The 23,567-nt window shown below is 39.6% G+C and overlaps 1 protein-coding gene across 6 annotated transcripts in view; it reads left to right on the forward strand.

Moving 5' to 3' along the window:
* PTPN13 (protein tyrosine phosphatase non-receptor type 13) overlaps positions 1–23,567 on the forward strand; it is a 388,996-nt gene that overhangs the window by 315,409 nt on the left and 50,020 nt on the right. For all 6 annotated transcript variants that reach the window (XM_073637137.1, XM_073637140.1, XM_073637138.1 and 3 more), the window contains 10 exons: positions 1,083–1,176; positions 5,155–5,240; positions 9,266–9,419; positions 15,162–15,376; positions 15,519–15,617; positions 15,819–16,180; positions 17,180–17,342; positions 18,295–18,453; positions 18,577–18,748; positions 18,856–19,066. In XM_073637137.1, coding sequence (XP_073493238.1) covers positions 1,083–1,176; positions 5,155–5,240; positions 9,266–9,419; positions 15,162–15,376; positions 15,519–15,617; positions 15,819–16,180; positions 17,180–17,342; positions 18,295–18,453; positions 18,577–18,748; positions 18,856–19,066 — 1,715 coding nt within the window. The remainder of the gene's footprint in view (positions 1–1,082; positions 1,177–5,154; positions 5,241–9,265; positions 9,420–15,161; positions 15,377–15,518; positions 15,618–15,818; positions 16,181–17,179; positions 17,343–18,294; positions 18,454–18,576; positions 18,749–18,855; positions 19,067–23,567) is intronic.

Consider the following 23,567-nt stretch of genomic DNA (forward strand, 5'->3'; position numbering starts at 1 on the left):
GCACCTCAGTGACACATACACTCCATCCCGGATTTTACCCTCCTGCTTTCCAACATTACATATATATATATATATATATATATATATATATATACAGTAAGGTCCATATAAATAATCTTGGAGTCAATTGTCCAATTTCTTTTGGTCCCTTTAAAAGCAGGGTGGAACATGTTAAGGAGCTGAAACTCCTAAACCCTTCATCCAATTTTAATGTGGATACCCTCAAATGAAAGCTGAAAGTCTGAACTTCAACTGTATCTGAATTGTTTTGTTTAAAATTCATTGTGGTAATGTCTAGAACCAAAATTAGAAAAATGTCTCTGTTCAAATATATATGAACCTAACTGTATATTCATTTCTATTGTGCGGTAGCTATACTTAAAGGGTTTGTCCTGGTTTATTTTATTTTTTTTTACTATGGGCCTAAAAACTAACAGGAGGGTAATTCCTAATAGAGGCAACTAGCTGCCTGTCCTATCCAGCGCTGTCTCAGAGCGGTCAGGCAATTTAGCTGCTCCAGTGGCAGAGGGGAGATGGCTGTCAATCAGCATGACATCAGCAGTCATGCCTTATCAACAGATTAGAGCGGAAGAGAAACCGCTACTCTGTCGACTTGACGTCAGCGGAAGCCGCTGAATTGCCAGCAGAGATCAGCATTGGGCACAACAGGCAGGTAGTTAGCATCTACCAGCCTGTTAGTTCTTAGGCCCCATAGTAAAAAAAAATTAAATAGTCCTGGATAACCCCTTTATAGTGTTCACATCATAGTGCTATAAGCAGGTTATGTCCTTCCATCTGTGCCCTGTGTTTTTATGGTATTTTTATGTGTCGCATTCTTTGGAGCCAGGTTTTATTGCTACCAATGTAACTTCTGTAACTCTGTCACTGGATTTGTATTAGCAATATTTTTCTTTTCTTTTTAATTCTTAGAATAGTTTTAAACTAAATAGTTTTGGGAGGTCACTTAATTAATTTGAGTTATGTACAAATCTCTTAGGTCCAAGCCCCTTTTTTAGGATATTCTAGTAGGATATTTCTCTATTTTTATTCAATTAATAACATAAAACTTGTTGTTTTTTTAGGGGGGAGTAAATACCAGCGTAAAACATGGAGGTATCTATGTGAAAGCAGTAATACCAAAAGGAGCCGCTGAAGCTGACGGCAGAATACAAAAAGGTATAGCTCACAGATTTGTGTTCTCCTTTGTGATATTGTCACTATTTCAATTTTCTTCCTTTATTCAGAAGCCAGCTTTTATGCCCCCTCATTTCTCAGAAGAGAGCAGTATGTGACAATGTCTACATGATGTAAATATTCTTTTGCTGCAAAACCAGATATATATATATATATATATATATATATATATATATATATATATATATATATATATATATATACTGTATATATATAAATATATATATATATATATAGTGATTTATTGGCGTTGGGTAATGTATGGACTTGAATTGATTCATTATTGGGAATCGCTAATGTAGCTTTGAGCACAAATCTTATGTCTATGTCCAGACTGACTCAATTAGGACTTTTTTTCAGCTTATTTCTGGCATGACTCCCCATGTATTTCTCACCTTGATTTCATGAAGGTTCTAGGAATAGGCAGAACATGCAATCAAAAAATATCATGATAATATATCCGTAACAACCTTCCTGTATATACCCTGTCATACACAGATGTTTGAATCATTTCAGGTTTTTTATAGCTGGGACTATACATTCACTCTATTGTATTTCTTGTATACGTTTCCATATTTTGAGCAAAGTCTACAGACAATAATATTAATTATCTTTATTAGTATGGCGCCAACATATTCCACAGAAAATACATGCAAAGAGCTAATCAACAATTCAAACAATAGAAATGAGGGCCCTGCTCACAAGAGCTTACAGTCTACGAGGGGTGACCCAAAAGGTTTGCTTTGTATAATGGTTCAGACATTTTTTATAAAACAATCTAGTATAACTGCATGAGCCGGTCACTAGCTAGAATCTGTGTATGTACAGATATAAAGTACGTGGAGCGTATGGTTTACTCGGGTTCTGAGTTAGCAATTGTGCCTAAAACAGGTAGTAAATAGGTTATGGTCAGCACTCTGGGTGGATGGTGGTACTCATATAAATATAACAGTAATATAAGAATGCTCACAGCACTTCTTGCAAAGAAAAGAATATCGTTTATTGATCTGTCATCATTTGCTGTGCTCCTCTCCACCGAACATGCACCAAATTGTTCTTATCAGGCCGTGCTTAAAGGGTTAATTTACTTTTTTTATTCCGGGGCTGAGAACTAACAGGCAAGAAGTTGCTACTGACCTGCCTGTCATGCCCAAGCCAAGCTCTGCCGGCATAGAGCGGTCATTCAGCAGCTTTCGCCTACGTCACGTAGACAGAACAGCGGCTTCTCTTCCTCTCTGCTCTGTTGACGGCATGTGACTGCTGATGTCATGCTCACAGCCGCCTCCCCGCTGCCTAATTGGAAGAGAAGGCACTGCTCTGTTGATGTGGAGCAGTGACCGCTCTGAGCCGGCGCTGGGTAGAACTGGCTGGTAGTTGCCTCTGTTAACAACTACCTACATGTTAGTTTTCAGACCAATGGCAAAAAAAAAATTGTCCTGGACAGTCTGAGAGAACTGAAATTTTGTCCATCTTGTAAAGTGTGGTACTCTTGAACAAGACATGCTGACTGACCAATAAATTATACAGGAGTGCTGTGGTCTTTTGTATATTACTGCATAAAAAAATGTGTTTTTAGGGCATACAAAAAAATGTGGACTTTGGGGATCAATCTAATTGTTCAAGGTAGCTCATTCCAGAGAATTGGTGCAGCTAAAGTAAAGTCTTGAAAAGGGGAGTTCCGATTATGGAGAATATTGGTCTCAGAATAGTTAGCATGGGTTGGGTTGTGGACATAGATTTTTTTAACCAGTGTATAGGGAAAATATATATTCTTGTACCCTGTTAGCCAGTAGATAGAAAAATATTTAGATTTGAGAGTCCTCAGTGGTTGATACATTTTAATGGCTAACTGAAAAGATGGTAACAAATTGCAAGCTTTTGAGACTACCTTGGTCTCTTCATCAGGCTAATTTACCACAAAATCTGAAGAGTCACATATTTATACACAATAAGACACATAAAAAATGCAATAGGTAAGACAGGTGATGAAAAAGCAGAGTTATTATGGAAGAGATAAACAGTTCTGGCTATAAATATTTTAGAAGTTAATAGATAAGGAGTGTGAAGGTTTTATCATCCTGTGACTAGGTCCAGTGTTGTGATGGCCTCACAATTCTGAGGAGCACATTCCTTAGTTGATGTAGAATGACATAAATCCATGCGACACATTCATTCCTGCTCTGAAAGTGTTAAAGGTCACCATCAGTTTATATTCTGAGATTCTTCTTTCTCTTTGAGATTTGAAGTTACCTTTTAATACCAGTAATTTCATGTCTTTTATGCTGTGATTAGGGGAACAAAAATGCTTGGCTACAGGTAGATCTATTCTTTTTTCTTTTATTGTGTGGCGATGATGATTCATCCTTGTTCTAAGTTTTTGCCCTGTCTCCCCTACATAAAGACCCCCAGTGGCCATTTGGTACATATAATCAAGTACACTACATTAGATGTGATACAGCTGAACATACCTGGGATCTTATAGTCCTGATGTGAATTGAGAATCTTTATCTTGTCTGTGGTCGTCATAAACGGACAGGTTTTATATTTTTTCTGGTTGCAAGGAAAGGTACCTGTAGCTGGTGGAGATGACAGGGAGCTTCTGACAATGATGCTTCTTAGATTTGGGGGCTGCCTGAAACACAGAAGTGGGGGGTCTGGAAATATGGATTGTAATCGGGCATCTTTTTGTAGTAAGGGTTGTAGTTTCCGTGCAGCTCTTCTTAGCGCCTCCAGATTTGGATTGTAGTTGACTACTAGAGGCACCCGGTTGTTTTCTTGTTTGGTTTTGTAATGTAGGAGATGATTCCTTGATATTCTGGTGGCTCTTGTAATCTGGTTCTCAATTGTTTTTGGATGGTAGCCCTGTTTCAAAAAGGTCTTTCTGAGGCCATCAAGGTGTTTGTCTCTATCCATCTGGTTGGAACATATCCGATTGTATCTGATGGCTTGGCTGTAAACAATAGAGTTTTTATGTGTTTTGGATGGAAACTGTCCCACAATAAAAGAAAAAAGAATAGATCTACCTGTAGCCATGCATTTTTGTTCCCCTAATCACAGCATAAAAGACATGAAATTACTGGTATTAAAAGGTAACTTCAAATCTCAAAGAGAAAGAAGAATCTCAGAATATAAACTGATGGTGACCTTTAACACTTTCAGAGCAGGAATGAATGTGTCTCATGGATTTATGTCATTCTACATAAACTAAGGAATGTGCTCCTCAGAATTGTGAGGCCATCACAACACCGGACCTAGTCACAGGACAATAAAACCTTCACACTCCTTATCTATTAACTGCTAAAATATTTATAACCAGAACTGTTTATCTCTTCCATAATAACTCTGCTTTTCATCACCTGTCTTACCTATTGCATTTTTTATGTGTCTTATTGTGTATAAATATGTGACTCTTCAGATTTTGTGGTATACTAGCCTGATGAAGAGACCAAGGTAGTCTCGAAAGCTTGCAATTTGTTACCATCTTTTCAGTTAGCCATTAAAAGGTATCAACCACTGAGGACTCTCAAATCTAAATATTTAACCAGTGTACAGAGATGTTTTCATGCAATAGGGGATAGTTTCCGATTAGACTGGCACATTATTATTGCTACAAATAAATGTGAACTAACAAAGGTTCATAGGTTTTCCACAAAACAAAAGCTCCATTTATAAGATGCCTACATTAGTAATGAGAGGAATATTTTGATAATACAAAGACAAAAATAAATGTAATGAATCACAGAAGGATGCTTCAATTGTACAGATTTACTGTGAACTATCTTTGTGATTGCACAATAGCCTTCTATCTCTGGTTTGTTGCATGGTAAAATTCTGTTGACCTTTTAAACTTTTTTTTTTCTTAATCCTGTAACTATTCATCAACTACATTCTAGGTATTAATTTGGAGATCTGTTAACTATGCAATTGTGGGATTATTACAACTGTTTGTCTCTTTCCAAGGTGACCGTGTCCTGTCTGTAAATGGAACCAGTCTGGAGGGCGCCACACATAAGCACGCAGTGGAGATGTTGAGAAATACTGGTCAGGTAGGATATACTTAAGGGGCAGCTCTCTTCTGATTTGTCCTTAAGAGTAAATCTTAGTGCACTGCATTTCAATGAAATATATAACATAATACTGATGCTAGATTACATGGAGGCTAAACTATGCCTGGAATCCTAATCAATACAGTTTGCAGTTGAGAGTTCACATATGTCATCCAAGATTAAAAAGGCATGGTGCAATAGGTAAAGTATTGTACATCTAAACCATATTCAAAGTAAGCATATAAAAAAAAGCCTTTGGTAGCAATGATAATGCTGCAATGCATTATTATTTCATGAAATATAGCTGGTAAACTACGCCCTTCCCTCCAACCCTATTGCCCTCTTCTGCATCATGGCTAAGATCTTATTCAAATTACATCTTTAAATCTGGATGAAATCAGTGATAAATATGGATATGCATTAATTTATATTCTTATCTAGGTCTATATTCATCTCTTTATGTTTTCTGCATTGATATTTTAATCTCTATGTTGACTCAATATTTTCTTCCAAATTATGAATCCAGATGAAATATGAAGCTTTTTATCTAGCTCTATTTATTTATACAGGGAAAACTCAAGCACAATATGAACAAAACCTACCAACTACCTACTAATGAACAAACTGTGCTAGTTATCCAAGATATCGAAGTTAAAATATTGCTGTGTGGTGTTGCTTTGTTATATTGACTGTATAATTGGGATCTTGCCAATGCAGAGTAAATGTAGCCCCTGATTCAGCAAAGCTTTTAGAAAGCTGGCGTAAAACGGTTTGAAAAGTTGTAAAATCTTTACACAACGTGGAGTTGCGCAGAAATTTTTAAACTTTTACCGTTTTCACGCCAGTTTTTTCCAGCTCCTCGAAATTGGGTGGAGCCAAGAAAGGTTTTGGTGAGGCCGGCTCGTCTAATTCATGGCGGGCTGTTGTCTACCTTATGACACAATGTTTACTCCAGTCCCTCTTAATGAATCAGGTGCCACTGACTCCAGCACTCCTCCCTCATCAAGACTGGCATATAAAATGCCAGTCTCGATAAACTGGGGTCATAGTTCCTATTATTGTCTTGCAAAAGCTGTCACTTTGGCCCTGTTTCATTAAGACTGGTGTTGTATTTGCCAGACTTGATGAGGGGCCTTGCTGTAGTCAGAGGCGTGTGATTCATTTTGGATTGGAGTAAGATTTGTGAAGTAAGGTACCCCCCAGCTTGTCATGTATTAGATGAGTGGGTGTCGCCATGCTCCACCATGCCCATTTCAGCAGAGCTAGCTGAAACAAGCATAAAAATGTTAACAGCCCAAAAACCTTTGTGCAACGCCACATTGCTCAAAAAGTTGGGACCTTTCAAAGCATTTTATGCCTGTTTTCGGTGTTTCTATCTTCATTTTACATACACTACTCACAAAAAGCTAGGGAAATGTGGCTTTCAGGTGAAATTTCAAGATGGTCCTAAAATCTCTAACCTTTTCATGTGAACTCATTGTGACCGTCTCTAATTTTTTTAATGCACTTGTCCAACTGTTCAATGATTCAGTAATTTTTGCACAACTTGCTGTTCTCTAACAAGGAGCTTAATGGCAAAATTAACAACAGGTGTTTGATTCATGAATCAGCCAAAAAATTTCAGGGTTCAATTAGAATTGGTATTTCAAGAGTCCTCCTCACTATGCTGTTCACATTTTGACATGAGACCAAGACAACACCTAACAATTAATCAACAGTACTTCACCATTGCAATGCTTCAAGGAGGATGTTCCCAGATGGAAGTGGCCACTGAGCTTAGAGTGTCGCAGAATGTCATCAGCAGGTTGTAAGAGAGAAACAGACAGACTGTAAGGCTGTGTGCCCACGTAGCATTTTTCAAGCGTATATGCTGCGGAATTTCCGCAGCGTAAACGCTTGAAAAACGCATGTATATCCGCACCCCATGGTCCCCAATGGGATTCCGCAAGTTCTATGCACATGCTGCGGATTTTTCCGCAGCGTTTATGCCGCGTTCAAAAATCCGCAGCATGTCATTTAATTTTGCGTTTCCGCAAGCGGAATTGCCTTTGTCCAATGCATAAAAAATGCAAGGCAATTCCGCATGTGGAAAACGCGTGATAAACGCGCGAAAAATGCGCGATAAACGCGTGCGGAATTCCGCATGCGTTTTTCCGGGAGAGGACTTGCATTTATGCAGCAGAAATTTTCTGCTTCATAAATGCAACGTGGGCACATAGCTTAAGAGTCACAGAAAGGCAGGGAAGTGGACGTCCTTTGGCCACATCCCACTTTGATGACCGCTTCATTGTGAACAATGCCCTTCGGAACTGGATGATGATTGTTACATAACTCCAGGAACATTTAATGGAGGTAAGAGGCAGCCAAGTGTCAAGTCAGACTATTCAAAACCATTTACATCAGGGTGGTCTACGTAATAGATGACCTGTAAGGGTACCTGACCACTCCACCAGGCACAGGCATCATCGTCTTGCATGAGCCATGGAGCATCTACGCTGAACAAGGAGCCAGTGGGCCTCAGTGCTGTTGACTGATGAGCAGAAATAATGGTGTTTGAGATGTCAAGGAGAGCGCTATGCATCAGCCACTGTTGTCACCAGATGAGCCTTTGGTGGTGGTGCTGTAGTCAATACAGAACTGCCCTACACTTTGTGAATGGTACAGTGACAAGCCCCTACTACTTGATTAACATCATTAATCCAGTCATTGTGCCTCTGCATGAACAACACAGGCCTAACTTAATCTTCATGGACGACAGTGCTCCAGCTCATCGAGGTCGCATCATTAGGGAACGGCTGCTGGAGACTTGGGTACTTCAAATGAAGTGGCCTGCACTTTCTCCAGACCTGAATCCCATAGAAAACCAATAGGATCAGCTGAGTCGCCGTGTAGAGGCTCATAACTCTGTACCCCAGAACCTCAATAACCTGAAGGCCGCCCTTCAAGAAGAGAGGGATGTCATGCCTCAGGAGACTAACTCGATTTGCGAGCACCAGAAGACATTGTTGTCAAGCTGTAATTGATGCTCAAGGCGACATGACAAGATATTGAGACACTGACATTTTTTGTTGGGGTATACCCACCACTGTTCTTGGCTTTTGTTTCAGTAAATTGTGTGAGTTGAGGAAATCACCATTTCTTCTTCTTCTACTTAAATGCCCGACTTTCATGATAAAATATCAGTGTAGTGGGAACTTTTTATGTTTTCCATAAATTTCACCCGAAATATCCCTAACTTTTTGTGAGTAGTGTATATAGTTTGCATTAAACTATAAACCCATTGATAATATTTCTGTCAAATTGCAGTTTTTCATCAGTTATTATCTGTTATTGGGCCATGACCTGTAAACTCACCCTTAAAGGAGCTGTCTTCTTTTTAGTAGAAAAGCACCCCAAGAATAACCAGATTAGACTGTGTCTCACCACTGAGAACCCAAGCTGTAGCCTAAAATTGTAACCACTCTCAGCTCTGACTTATACTTAGGAATCTTAGTACTCGCCTCTATTAACTGATAATTCCCTATCAAGGTGTTAAAAATGTGTAACATAAATCAGAATGTCCCTTTAGGGCCATAATTATCTGTCCAACATATGTAACAATACAAATGTCAAGAACTTGTAAAATGGTACCTACTTTATAGACCTACCCTTTGCTCATATAATGGTAACGTATTCTGCAGAGCGTAACGCAGATTGTACTCATTCACATTAGTTCTTGTCCCCAAGAGGGGCGCTCTCGCTCATTTATAAACTCAGTCAGGGCAATTTCATTAAAGAAAATTGACCTATTAGTACATAGTCTGAGGAAACCCACGAGAACATATTGCGTACAGATGTTGTCCCAGGTCAGATATCTCCCCGAGTAAAGATGCTGTCACCTATTCATCAGTGCATATAGAAGTATATACTTTTTTATACATACTTAATCCCTATAGGAAGAACATCTGTTTGTTTAGAAATGACTTGGCACATAATTGATGTGTTGGTATTAGGGGGATATTCACATACATTGGTTATTATTGTAGGTGGTAACTCTGCTGCTTGAAAAAGGGCAGCTGCCAGCTGTTAAAGTCCACGCTCCTGTCACTCCTCAGTGCACACCACCGAACCAAGCAGATGCCAGCAAGCCGAAGAACAGAAAGACTACTGCACCAGCAGAATACAACTTCATCAATGATGGTAAGGATACATTAGATACCCTCAGCACCCAGTGCTGTTCTGCACTACTAATGCCATAGGGAGCAACCCTAAACCTTCTAACAGTTTTGGAATGAAGCTGTAGTTTTGGGTGGCAGAAGTTTTCTAGAGATAGATTGCTAGCCTTTAAAGAGGACCTGTATATTCCTGCACATGGAAGCAGGAAGGTAGATTAAAATTGTTTTTTCCCCTATTTTGTTGTGGATATACAGGACACCAAAATAACTGGCCCCAAATATGCAATTTTTTTTTATTCAACAGGACGTTCTCATTTAGTTCAGTTCCTAAAAAATAGACGCCCATAGAAAAGGTCAGAATTGTGCCAGCATGATCGCGCTAGACTTTATCTGTCTCTCGTGACCTCCCGGCACTTCTTGTTAGTAAGGCGCTTGGGGAGAAGGCTGACAATTGCATCAGAGTGGTGAGCAGTTGGTAGAGTGAGTAGCTTCACAGGAGAAGCTGAGGTCCAAGGAGGGCAGATCTACTACATGTAAGTATTACTATTACCAGAATTAAGGTATTGCCAGCGTGATTGCGCTAGACTTTATCTGTCTCTCGTGACCTCCCGGCACTTGTTAGTAAGGTGCTGGGGTAGAAGGCTGACAATATCATCAGAGTTGTGAGCAGTTGGTAGAATGAGTAGCTTCACAGGAGAAGCTGAGGTCCAAGGAGGTCAGACCTACCACAGGTAAGTATTACTATTACCGCAATTAAGGTATTGCCAGCATGATTTCACTAGACTTTATCTGTCTCTCGTGACCTCCCGGCACTTCTTGTTAGTAAGGCCCTGGGGTAGAAGGCTGATAATTGCATCAGAGTGGTGAGCAGTTGGTAGAATGAGTAGCTTCACAGGAGAAGCTGAGGTCCAAGGAGGGCCGATCTACTACAGGTAAGTATTACTACTACTGGGAGGGCGACATTACCAGCGTGGTCACATGAGACAGATAGTCTGGTGTGATAATGCTGGCACAATTCTGACCTTCTCTATGGATGCTTCATTTCGATCAGAAAGTACAAGCCCACGGAGCTCAACGAAACGACCTATTGGATAATAAAAATTAGCATATTTGGCGCCAGTAATTTTGCCACCTTGTATCTATACAACAGAGTGGAGAAAGAGAAAAAACAAAATGTTTTTGTGTACATTCCTGCTACTGTGTGGAAAAATTGGTTGAAAGACCCTCTTTAACAATCAGTCACACTTGTGTTGGCACGCTGCAATGGAGGGTAAACGCTCCTCCCCTGTCACATGGAGAAGTTACATGGAAAAGACCCTGCACAGCAAGTTTCCAACCATAATCCGTACCATGTGTCAGAAGAAGAACATTGCCTCTGCTCAGAAAAATGTCGGCACAAGAATGATTTGTGTTAGGCCACATTCAGACGTTTGTGCAAATCGGTCGGAGATGGAGCCGCATTGCATGGACTGGTCGCTCAGGTCTAGCGACCCACGGCCAGTCCATGAATTGCGGTCTGATCTCGGGCTGATTTCAACCGATGTCTGAATGCGCCCTTACTGATAGCACCCATATAGCTTTTGAATCACTGCTGCACTAGAATTGATGCAGCAGAGTTGAATAAGTTATATGTTGAGGAATCATGGGTTGTAAATCACAATACCTTTGTGACATGATAAATTTGTAGCTCTAAAGAGAACCTGTCACCAGGTGAAAAGTGGACAGTTTTTGCTCTCATTTTATTCCCACTGCTCCTTTGAGTATTGCATTGTTGTTTTTTTATTCCAAAGATCTAGGCCTTTTAATTTAGTTCAAATTTTATGGTCTTTAATATGGGGGTTTGGATCACAGGATAATAATGCAGAGCAGCCTAAAGACTCGCCAAGAGAGCATAGAATCTTGTTAGCATCAACCCCATGGGAAAGAAGATAAAAATTTGCATTGAATAAACCATTCATATTTAGATTTAAAGTAAAAAAAAGAAAGCAATATTCATCTGAGCAGCGGGAATAAAATAAGCATAAAAACTGGTCACTTTTGACCTTTTTAAGGTGACCATCCATATCAGATTAATGTTGACCAAGTTTGCCAATTTCGGTGGGGGTCATAAATAGGGTTTAGGCCACATTCAGTATTTCGTCAGTATTTTACATCAGTATTTGTAAGCCAAAACCAGGAGTGGGTGATAAATACAGAAGTGGTGACGTGTTTCTATTATGCTTTTCCTCTGATTGTTCCTCACTTGGTTTTGGCTTACAAATACTGATGTAAAATACTGAACGTGTGAACGTGACCTAACTGTAAATTGCGCATGGTTGGCCTTTCCCAATACAATCAGTGGGTTCCACCAAAGTCTATCTAATGTGTGTAGATACTTTTCATGTTAACTCCAGTGGTGCAACAAATATCATCATGTCATGAGCTTTTTCCATCATACTTTCTGCATTGGTTGACACATATACAGTACAGACCAAAAGTATGGACACACCTTCTCATTTAAAGATTTTTCTGTATTTTCATGACTATGAAAATTGTACATTCACACTGAAGGCATCAAAACTATGAATTAACACATGTGGAATTATATACTTAACGAAAAAGTGTGAAACAACTGAAAATATGTCTTATATTCTAGGTTCTTCAAAGTAGCCACCTTTTGCTTTGATGACTGCTTTGCACACTCTTGGCATTCTCTTGATGAGCTTCAAGAGGTAGTCACCGGAAATGGTTTTCACTTCACAGGTGTGCCCTGTCAGGTTTAATAAGTGGGATTTCTTGCCTTATAAATGGGGTTGGGACCATCAGTTGTGTTGTGCAGAAGTCTGGTGGATACACAGCTGATAGTCCTACTGAATAGACTGTTAGAATTTGTATTATGGCAAGAAAAAAGCAGCTAAGTAAAGAAAAACGAGAGGCCATCATTACTTTAAGAAATGAAGGTCAGTCAGTCTGAAAAATTGGGAAAACTTTGAAAGTGTCCCCAAGTGCAGTTGCAAAAACCATCAAGTGCTACAAAGAAACTGGCTCACATGAGGACCGCCCCAGGAAAGGAAGACCAAGAGTCACCTCTGCTTCTGAGGATAAGTTTATCTGAGTCACCAGCCTCAGAAATCGCAGGTTAACAGCAGCTCAGATTAGAAACCAGGTCAATGCCACACAGAGTTCTAGCAGCAAACACATCTCTTCAACTACTGTTAAGAGGAGACTTTGTGCAGCAGGCCTTCATGGTAAAATAGCTGCTAGGAAACCACTGCTAAGGACAGGCAACAAGCAGAAGAGACTTGTTTGGGCTAAAGAACACAATGAATGGACATTAGACCAGTGGAAATCTGTGCTTTGGTCTGATGAGTCCAAATTTGAGATCTTTGGTTCCAACCACCGTGTCTTTGTGCGACGCAGAAAAGGTGAACGGATGGACTCTACATGCCTGGTTCCCACCGTGAAGCATGGAGGAGGAGGTGTGATTGTGTGGGGGTGCTTTGCTGGTGACACTGTTGGGGATTTATTCAAAATTGAAGGCATACTGAACCAGCATGGCTACCACAGCATCTTGCAGCGGCATGCTATTCCATCCGGTTTGCGTTTAGTTGGACCATCATTTATTTTTCAAAAGGACAATGACCCCAAATACACCTCCAGGCTGTGTAAGGGCTAATTGACCAAGAAGGAGAGTGATGAGGTGCTACGCCAGATGACCTGGCCTCCACAGTCACCAGACCTGAACCCAATCGAGATGGTTTGGGGTGAGCTGGACCGCAGAGTGAAGGCAAAGGGGCCAACAAGTGCTAAGCATCTCTGGGAACTCCTTCAAGATTGTTGGAAGACCATTTCCGGTGGCTACCTCTTGAAGCTCATCAAGAGAATGCCAAGAGTGTACAAAGCAGTCATCAAAGCAAAAGGTGGCTACTTTGAAGAACCTAGACTATAAGACATATTTTCAGTTGTTTGACACTTTTTTGTTAAGTATATAATTCCACATGTGTTAATTCATAGTTTTGATGCCTTCAGTGTGAATGTACAATTTTCAAAGTCATGAAAATACAGAAAAATCTTTAAATGAGAAGGTGTGTCCAAACTTTTGGTCTGTACTGCATGTCTATTAATGCAGAAGTTCAGTGGCAAAATTAAGTTCTATCTTCTTTCACAGCAGAGAAAGCCATTCACATAGGTGAGTGGTCTCGTAGATGAGTGGTCTCCTTCACTGTTTATTCTGGTTTACTATGGTGGGAAACCATCGCTATGTATGCATATCTGCTATGTGGTTGTCGCCCTCTAGTGGTGTTCCAGAATGTTTTCACTTTAGAATCGAAAAAATACCAATGTAGCGTAGTTTTGATAGTCTGCTACTTGGCCGGCCTTGATGATGTGCGACCTCTGCAGTTTTCGAGCCCCAGGACTGTAATAAGAGTTTATGTTGCCCTAGGTGTTTTCAGGCTGTGTTGCTGCAGCGGTGCATTTTTGTTGCGACCTTGGTAAAAACTGCACTGTTTGCCGGGAGTTTTGAAAATCACAGCAAAATCGTTGCTGTATTGTAATGACAAGAAACTGCACTGCAGCTGCAGCATGTGAACGCAGCCTTAGTGCTCACCTTTAGTGCTGAGTCGGGTGGCTACAGACACTGTTCTGTGAGAGCAGTGTACAGAACCATAGACTTTGTATTCAGCTTGTATACCCCTTTATGTACACGATCAGGCAGCTCACTGCTTCTGTTTCCTGAGCAGCGCACTGCAGAGCGGCTTTTTGCACGATTTCTCAGGGTTTCTCTTATTTAGTAGGTGTTATATTAGTATTTCACATGATTATGGGATCTTCACAAATTACACAGCACACTAAGATGGGGCTTCCATTTTTTTGCCCTTCACCCGAAATGCAAAAGTTTTACGCTCTTAGCATAAATACACATTTAGTAATTCTTAAGAGGTTCTCCGGTACTTTAATATCGATGACCTATCTTTGAGATAGGTCATCAATACCAGATCGGTGGGGTTGCGGCACACGACACCCCCGCTGATCAGCTGTTCCCAGTGCTGTCAGTGACCAAATGTACTTATTTGCTGAAAAGCACAGCTCCGTCATCTGCAAATCCACCGCCATTCATATGATAAGGTGCGGATGTGCAGTACACATGAATTTCATCGTAATTTTTACAATTGCCTAAAATCAGCAAGAAAAAGACTTTGTGTGAAGAAAGCCTAAATCAATTTTCCTGGAATATCAGAATTTTGCACAGGGAACAATTCTGCCTAAGACCTGCCCTGGTTTGGTGTAAAAGCTTATACTGCAATAATTCTAAATAAAAGCAATTATTAATCCAAAGACATACTGATAGGGAATGTAGATTGTGAGCTCTGATGGGGACAGTGCTGGTAATGTCTGTAATGCGCTGTGGAATTAATGGCGCTATATACAGGTGCATCTCACTAAATCAGAATATCATCAAAAAGTTCATTTATTTCAGTTCTTCAATACAAAAAGTGAAACTCATATATTATATAGAGTCATTACAAGCAGAGTGATCTATTTCAAGTGTTTATTTCTGTTAATGTTGATGATTATGGCTTACAGCCAATGAAAACACAAAAGTCATCTCAGTAAATTATATTCTAATTTAGTGAGATGCACCTGTAAGTGAGTAAAATAAATAAATAATAATGTTAGTTTTTGTAGTTAATTGAAAGAGCAGCCTGAGACTTAAATTCCCAGAACAATGTCAAATTGCCTTTCACTGGTATAATTGATGCGTTTTCCCCTTCTTCTCGCATTTCAGAAAATATGTATGAAGTCAAACTGGTGAAGAATAGCTCTGGACTGGGCTTCAGCTTCTCACGAGAAGAAAATCTTATTCCTGGTCAGCTGGGCTCAAGCATAGTCCGAGTGAAGAAACTGTTCCCAGGTCAACCAGCTTCAGAAAGCTGCAAAATAAATGTTGGAGACGTGATCCTTAAGGTGAATGGGGCTTCACTGAAAGGACTTAGTCAGCAGGTAAGACATTCATAAAATATTCCTTATTTCCATGTGATATCTATCTATTTATCTTTATATTCTACAGTTATACTAGATGAATCAGATGTTTGCTCTCTTATTTTTCTTCATATGCAATCCTGTTTTTTCTTCTCTATTTTAGGAAGTTATTTCTACTTTGAGAGGAACGTCCCCAGAAGTCACCTTGCTGATGTGCAGGCCGCCCTCTGGTGTATTGCCCGAGATCCGCCCTGTAATTCTGGTAAGTGAAGTGCATGGTTTGTGTCCTAATATTTTCTACACACCAGACCAAATTGATATGTATTATACACTTTCATTAAATACCAAAATTCACCAAAAGATAACTTTCATGCTAAATTCTGCGATTTTCATACCAATGTAGTGTTGATTAACGATAAATTGATGTTTGATGCTTAAGTTAAGGTATTATTTTTCTTTGCAGACACCATTAAATTCCCCACAGCAAAGTATACCAGAAGACCAAGGCAGCAAGTATGGTTCCTTTTCTCAAGATCCTGAGGATATCTCTGACCATGAAGACAATGGGGAGGTCAATGACTCAAGCGCTAGGAGAAAAAACCCTTCTAGGAGAGATAGCTATAGTGATAGTAGTGGGACTGATGAAGACTTTATACCCATACAAGATGACATGCCAACATGGAATGCCACAGTCTATCAAACACCAAGTGCTTCTTTGGCACCACACCATGCCCAGTGTGATACCTCCAACATCCAGGAAGAAACAATCCGCTCCAGCTTTTACACTCCTGAACAGACTCCTTATAAACCTCGGTTTGATGACAGGTGGGAAGATAAAAGCTGCAAATAGTAAATGGCTTCTCTATAATCTGACCATGGGCTTTACTTTATAGAAAATTTTGTTCAGCAAGTCAAATTCATAGGCTGGAAACAATCTTTTATTTTTACAGAATTAAAATAAAAGTTGTTTCTTGTTACACTTTACTTGACTTTGTAGTGAAGTTTCATTGCTGGAATATGTAACCTTTCACTTGACTATCATCAGTCTGAGGCTCCAGGGGTATAACTATAAGGTTATGCTGTTATAGCAGTTGCACCCAAATCCTGGTTCCTAAAGGCGTCCATAGGCCCACCACTATCAACTTTCATCAAGAATGCTGACTATAGGCCAACTTCAGTGGTAGTTGCATGTTTTCTTGTTTTTTTTTTGTCACCTGATGACATAGTCTTTAATGCCTAATTGGTTGGACTACTCAGACATTTTTGTTGTTTCTGTCTTTTGATGGTCCCTATATTCTCACTAGTGATAGTTTGTATTACCATAGGTTTATATGGTAACATGCATAAAAATGACAGATAAAGTCTTTACAGAGACGTCCTCTTGTTCAACCTTCAGGTGCAAACTGCTCCTCAGCCTCCTGCCTTCCTGCTTGATAGGGGTTTAGTGCGCTCCTGATGGTTAACAATTCAGGGTGGCAGTATGGCTGAGCCGCTAGACCGAACTTTGTGCTCTCCGATGCTGCTAGTCGAAGAAGCTTTGCCTCTGCAGCATCGGAGAAACGCAGGTGCTCTGAAGCTATCCAGAGACAGGACAGCTTATGAACAGTGCTTACAAGCCATTTATTAAACCGCTTGCAAGTGTGCGCTCTTTCTCTCCTTCCCTCATAAGTCACCTGTAACTGGCAACAAGCTGTAAACTATAGATTTACCATCCCTTCATTCTTTACAACTGAGAAGATTTTTAAAATCAGGTAAATTGCAAGGTTAAAATAGTACATTTTAAATACTAAATTAATTAATATTTACTATTTTTCTCATGCGCAGCAATCCACCTTCTCCAGTTTCACTAGATGTGACCCCAACACACAGTAGCAGTGTTCCTCCGGTCTTACCTTCTGAAGATTACTTACCTGATTCTAATACATTCCTTGATACCACGTCAAATTTTAAGAACCTAGAACTCAAGGACTTGGAAGACTATGAGCCAGTAAGTTTTCCTAAGCTCCTCAGCACCTTCAGTTATATATAGAATATTGCCAATGATAAAGTACGCCTAGAATTACATGGTAAATAAGAACTAGTTGAGATATTAGATATATAATTAGAGTGGCTGGTATTATAAGATTGAAATATGAGCTAATTTTTGCACCCTCTTTAGGGAGCCCAAACTCCAGCTTAACCATGGTTCTAATGACCCAGACTAACAATATAATGGATTCCTATGATGCTCTTCATTTTAGACATTAGATCTCAAGTCACGCAAGTATTTACAGGTGTAATACATGTGCAAAAATCTGAATTCAATTTGACAGCCGTACCATAGTTTTAACTATTTCTTTGGCTATATTTTGCAAAAATGAAGTCATCTACTGCATTTAATTGAAATTAAAGGGAACCTGTCATGTCAAAAAACGCTATTAACCTGCAGATATATGGTTAATCTGCAGGTTAATAGTGTTCTAAAGCTGCGCGGCCGCCACATTGAAAACCCTGCTACCAATGTGGCTACTGTCACTGCTCAGCCGGCTGTCAGTCAGTGCTGGGATGTGCTTACATCTGCTGCTCACTGAGTACTGAGCTGTGATTGAAGCCATCTTGGCCGCACCTCTATTACCAAAAGCTGGAGGCTTCCGGGAGGAATAAACTTCATTTTCTGCCGGTAGCCGGGCTTTCAGTGCGGCGGCCGTACAACTTTAGAACAATATTAATCTGCAAATTAACCTCTTATCTGCACATTAATAGCATTTGGGGATATGACAGGGTCCCTTTAAATTTAACTGTTTCCACCTAAAACTAATATACATAATCATTTTTATTCTGTGTCAGAATTCAGCATATTGTCTGGATATGTCTGAGTTCTTATTCTAAGTGGTGGCATGAGATAAGGAATAACAAAATGATTGTATAAAGATGTAACATTCTGTCTCATTTCTCTGTAGGAAGTGGAGCTTCATGTCACATTGACTAAATCCGAGAAGGGGAGTCTGGGTTTTACAGTGACCAAAGCCAATGACTGCATAGGATGTTATATTCATGATATCATTCAAGATCCTGCCAAAAGTGACGGACGCTTGCAGCCTGGTGATCGGCTTATAAAAGTGGGTACATTAGTCCTCTGTGTTATAAGATTTGAGTATTTGAGGAAACTCTTGACTGTTTACATTTCTTTTCCACATTCCCATATTCTATTCTTGCTGATCTTTTTTCCACTTTCTCATTAGGTTAATAATCTAGATGTCTCAAATATGAGCCATACTGAAGCAGTCAATCTACTTAGGGCAGCTCCCAAAACTGTCCGTCTAGTACTTGGCCGTGTACTGGAGATTCCTAAGCCACAGGTGCCTTCTCATCTCCTGCCCGATATTACACTTACGTGCAACAAAGGCCTACTGGGTAAAGTTCTACTAAATATAAGTTGATTGTATCCTCTCTTTTTTTTTCTATTTAGAGACTTTGTAACCTTTTTTCAAAAATGTCTCTAACACTTTTACTTTGCTTAGGTCTCTCTCTCTCTGGAGGCCCAAATAGCCCTTCTCAAGTGCTGTATGTAGAAGATATCAAGCCAGGCTCTATAGCTGATCAAGAGGGAACCTTGAGACCGCTAGACATTATACATTATATAAATGGAGAAAGCGCTTCTAACATGACGCTAGAAGAAGTAAAATATACTCTGGAGTCTGCTCTTCCAGTGGTAGTCTTGAAAGCTACCAGGTAAGACCTCATCTATTGCTTCCTTGAAGCAAAGGTTATCAAACAATACTTTGATGTACACCTACACTTTAACAAATTTTTACTGATGGCTCAAAAGAGTGTTTAGAGGCTGAAGACTTTCCATTGAACCTATACTCCACCCTGTGCATGGGCTGATGCAAAAATTCAGCACCTCTGCCACTTGAGCGAAACAGCTCTTCTAAATAGTCTTTTGGTTGAGGGGTTTTAGGACCCAAACACTAAGCGATCTGCAAGATATTTCAGCACACACACACTATATATATATATATATATATATATATATATATATATATATATATATATATATATATATATATATATATATATATATATATATATATATAATATATTATATATATATTATAAGTATAATATTATATATATATATATATATATATATATATATACAGTAGCTATGCCAGGTAGGCTAGGATTAAATCCAGGCTCTGCAGTCTTTCATTATTACACCTGGCTAGTTCTGTATATAAACAAGCTAGGTGTTCATCTGTAGGATTAAATCCAGGCTCTGCAGTCTTTGATTATTATACCTGGCTAGTTCTGTACATAAACAAGCTAGGTGTTCATCTAAGTCAGTCAACTGGGGAGGCTGAGCAAACTGGATGTGTCTTGAAGTTGAAGGGAGAAGCAAGAAAGAATCTCTTTGAGAAGAGTCTGCACAGGTCGTGTGCACCAAACCGCAAGTAGCAGTTGCTATGGACAATAGTTTTGTTTGACCGAACTGGGGCTAGCTCAGCGGTGACTGAAGTAGTCAGGGTCTATACTGTTTAGTTAGTGCCTGGACAAGGCTAGGGATTTATGTTAATGATTTTTGTTGTTTTGGTGCTGTGCAACCTGTGTAAAGCAATGAAAACTGCATGTGTTTGGACCAAAACTGCATTGCCTGTGTGAACACTACCTTAGACCTTATGCCTACCAAAAAGAGTGAATCCCTACAATATATAGATCAGTGGTCTAACCATCTCCAACTTTGTAAGGTGTACCTGCAATTTATGAATATACAGTATATATCTACAGTACAGACCAAAAGTTTGGACACACCTTCTCATTTAAAGATTTTTCTGTATTTTCATGACTTTGAAAATTGTACATTCACACTGAAGGCATCAGAACTATGAATTAACACATGTGGAATTATATACTTAACAAAAAAGTGTGAAACAACTGAAAATATGTCTTATATTCTAGGTTCTTCAAAGTAGCCACCTTTTGCTTTGATGACTGCTTTGCACACTCTTGGCATTCTCTTGATGAACTTCAAGAGGTAGTCACCGGAAATGTTTTTCACTTCACAGGTGTGCCCTGTCAGGTTTAATAAGTGGGATTTCTTGCCTTATAAATGGGGTTGAGACCATCAGTTGTGTTGTGCAGAAGTCAGGTGGATACACAGCTGATAGTCCTACTGAATAGACTGTTAGAATTTGTATTATGGCAAGAAAAAAGCAGCTAAGTAATGAAAAACGAGTGGCCATCATTACTTTAAGAAATTAAGGTCAGTCAGTCCGAAAAATTGAGAAAACTTTGAAAGTGTCCCCAAGTGCAGTTGCAAAAACCATCAAGCGCTACAAAGAAAATGGCTCACATGAGGACCGCACCAGGAAAGGAAGACCAAGAGTCACCTCTGCTTCTGAGGATAAGTTTATCCGAGTCACCAGCCTCAGAAATCGCAGGTTAACAGCAGCTCAGATTAGAGACCAGGTCAATGCCACACAAAGTTCTAGCAGCAGACACGTCTTTACAACAACTGTTAAGAGGAGACTTTGTGCAGCAGGCCTTCATGGTAAAATAGCTGCTAGGAAACCACTGCTAAGGACAGGCAACAACAGCAGCTCAAATTAGAGACCAGGTCAATGCCACACAGAGGACAGGCAACAAGCAGAAGAGACTTGTTTGGGCTAAAGAACACAATGAATGGACATTAGACCAGTGAAATCTGTGCTTTGGTCTGATGAGTCCAAATTTGAGATCTTTGGTTCCAACCACCGTGTCTTTGTGCGACGCAGAAAAAGTGAACGGATGGACTCAACATGCCTGGTTCCTACCGTGAAGCATGGAGGAGGAGGTGTGATGGTGTGGGGGTGCTTTGCTGGTGACACTGTTGGGGAGTTATTAAAAAATGAAAGCATACTGAACCAGCATGGCTACCACAGCATCTTGCAGCGGCATGCTATTCCATCCGGTTTGCGTTTAGTTGGACCATCATTTATTTTTCAACAGGACAATGACCCCAAACACACCTCCAGGCTGTGTAAGGGCTATTTGACCAAGATGGAGAGTGATGGGGTGCTACGCTAGATGACCTGGCCTCCACAGTCACCAGACCTGAACCCAATCAAGATGGTTTGGGGTGAACTGGACCGCAGAGTGAAGGCAAAAGGGCCAACAAGTGCTAAGCATCTGTGGGAACTCCTTCAAGATTGTTGGAAGACCATTTCCGGTGACTACCTCTTGAAGCTCATCAAGAGAATGCCAAGAGTGTGCAAAGCAGTCATCAAAGCAAAAGGTGGCTACTTTGAAGAACCTAGAATATAAGACATATTTTCAGTTGTTTCACACTTTTTTGTTAAGTATATAATTCCACATGTGTTAATTCATAGTTTTGATGCCTTCAGTGTGAATGTACAATTTTCATAGTCATGAAAATACAGAAAAATCTTTAAATGAGAAGGTGTGTCCAAACTTTTGGTCTGTACTGTATATATGTCTAAACATAAATATATATACTGTGTATTCATAAATTGCTATAGGTACACCTTACAAAGTCGAAGTTGGTTAGACCATTGACTGCCTAAAGTGAATATCACTTTTATGTCAACAATTCTGTGCAAATCTTTTTAGTAGTCAGAGTTTTGATTTCCTGATGCAGAACTCCAAATTATTTTTAAAGGCAACATACATTAAAATAGCATTCTTTCTATTTGCAACCACTGTGTACTGTTTTATTATTGTGTTCAGTGTATACCAGTATGCAGTAAGCTCCTCAGCTCCCTCTTTTGGGTGCTGCAGGTAGCGAGAATATTATATATTTTTCTTTTAGTCACTGGGGTAGATTTGCTAAAAAAAAAAATTGGGGACTGAGTAAATTTAGACTATACAGTCTTAAAATGCGCTATATTTATCAAAGTTGTTGGTTTCTGCTGACAAATTTGGCTCATCTTTAATTTGTGTAATATAAGTTTACATATGAGTTGGTTACTTTGTTCCTGAAAATTTTGGCACACAGTGTTGCATATTAGACCACTGCCCTTTTTCTTTGAAGTCATACCACCTTATCAATATGTGTAGTTTAATGATGCACAAAATTCGACTGAACTTAGAGTAATAAATCTCTCTCTATGTCTTTACAAGGAATCTGCAACTCTGTATCAGAACAATTAAATATATCAACATCAGACAACAGTCCAGACAATAGCCCACCAATAGTTACTAAATTGTAAACCCACAAAAGGGCCAAAAAATAACCAAATATAGTAACTTAGGAAACCTGTCATGAGGATTTACTTTTAGAATATATTTAGAGTGATTTATCAGCCTCCTAGTGCAGTATTTTAATGGTGTTTATAGTAACCCTAAACGCTAAATGTAAGTGTTTAAAGCTTGTTAATTGTCCCCACTCTCTATGCCTGCATCAATTAATTCGGCAGCACGGTGGCTCAGTGGTTAGCACTGCAGCCTTGCAGCGCTGGGGTCCTTGGTTAAAATTCCACCAAGGACAACATCTGCAAGGAGTTTGTATGTTCTCCCCGTGTTTGCATGGGTTTCCTCCGGGTTCTCTGGTTTCCTCCCACACTTCAAAGACATACTGATAGGGAATTTAGATTGTGAGCCCCAATGGGGACAGTGATGATAATGTATGTAAAGCGCTGCGGAATATTTTAGCGCTTTGTAAAAATAAAGATTATTATTAATATTATAATTGTTGCCAATCAATAGCACTTCACAGTGGGAGCATGTTCACAGCAGTGTAACTAACATCTATGTGTATGGAAGAAGCAGGAAGGTGGAGAAAAAGTTGGAGTGCAAGTTAGCTAAACAGTGCCACTGCGCCACTACTACTAGTCTTTCGCCCTGCTTCAACAGGGGGGGAATGCCAGTGTAATATTTAAACATATGCTTATAAAATTTTAATGGGTTGGCTTTGTGAGTTGTGATCCCTTCTGATTGCATAGTTGGATATTGACAAGCTTATGTTAATAGGATGTACATAGATTGTAATGCATTTGCCATGCATGCAGAAGCCTTGTTAACATACGATTTTAGGAATAGATAGGGGCCCCTCACAGACCCCCACCAATAATCTATACTTTAAATATCTTACATTTAAGCAATCTTCTCATAAGTATACAATTATAGGAATATATTATCCAGCTGTCGGTATCATATATTCAAAATCAGATTTTCCAGAGTGTGGTAGTTGCTGGCTATGGACCTGAGATAGCCTTCAATAATGTTTAGTTACAAA

Source organism: Phyllobates terribilis, unplaced genomic scaffold (genome assembly GCF_046119375.1).
Source record: "Phyllobates terribilis strain yellow unplaced genomic scaffold, ASM4611937v1 Scaffold_1__5_contigs__length_1240528914, whole genome shotgun sequence".
NCBI lineage: Eukaryota > Metazoa > Chordata > Amphibia > Anura > Dendrobatidae > Phyllobates > Phyllobates terribilis.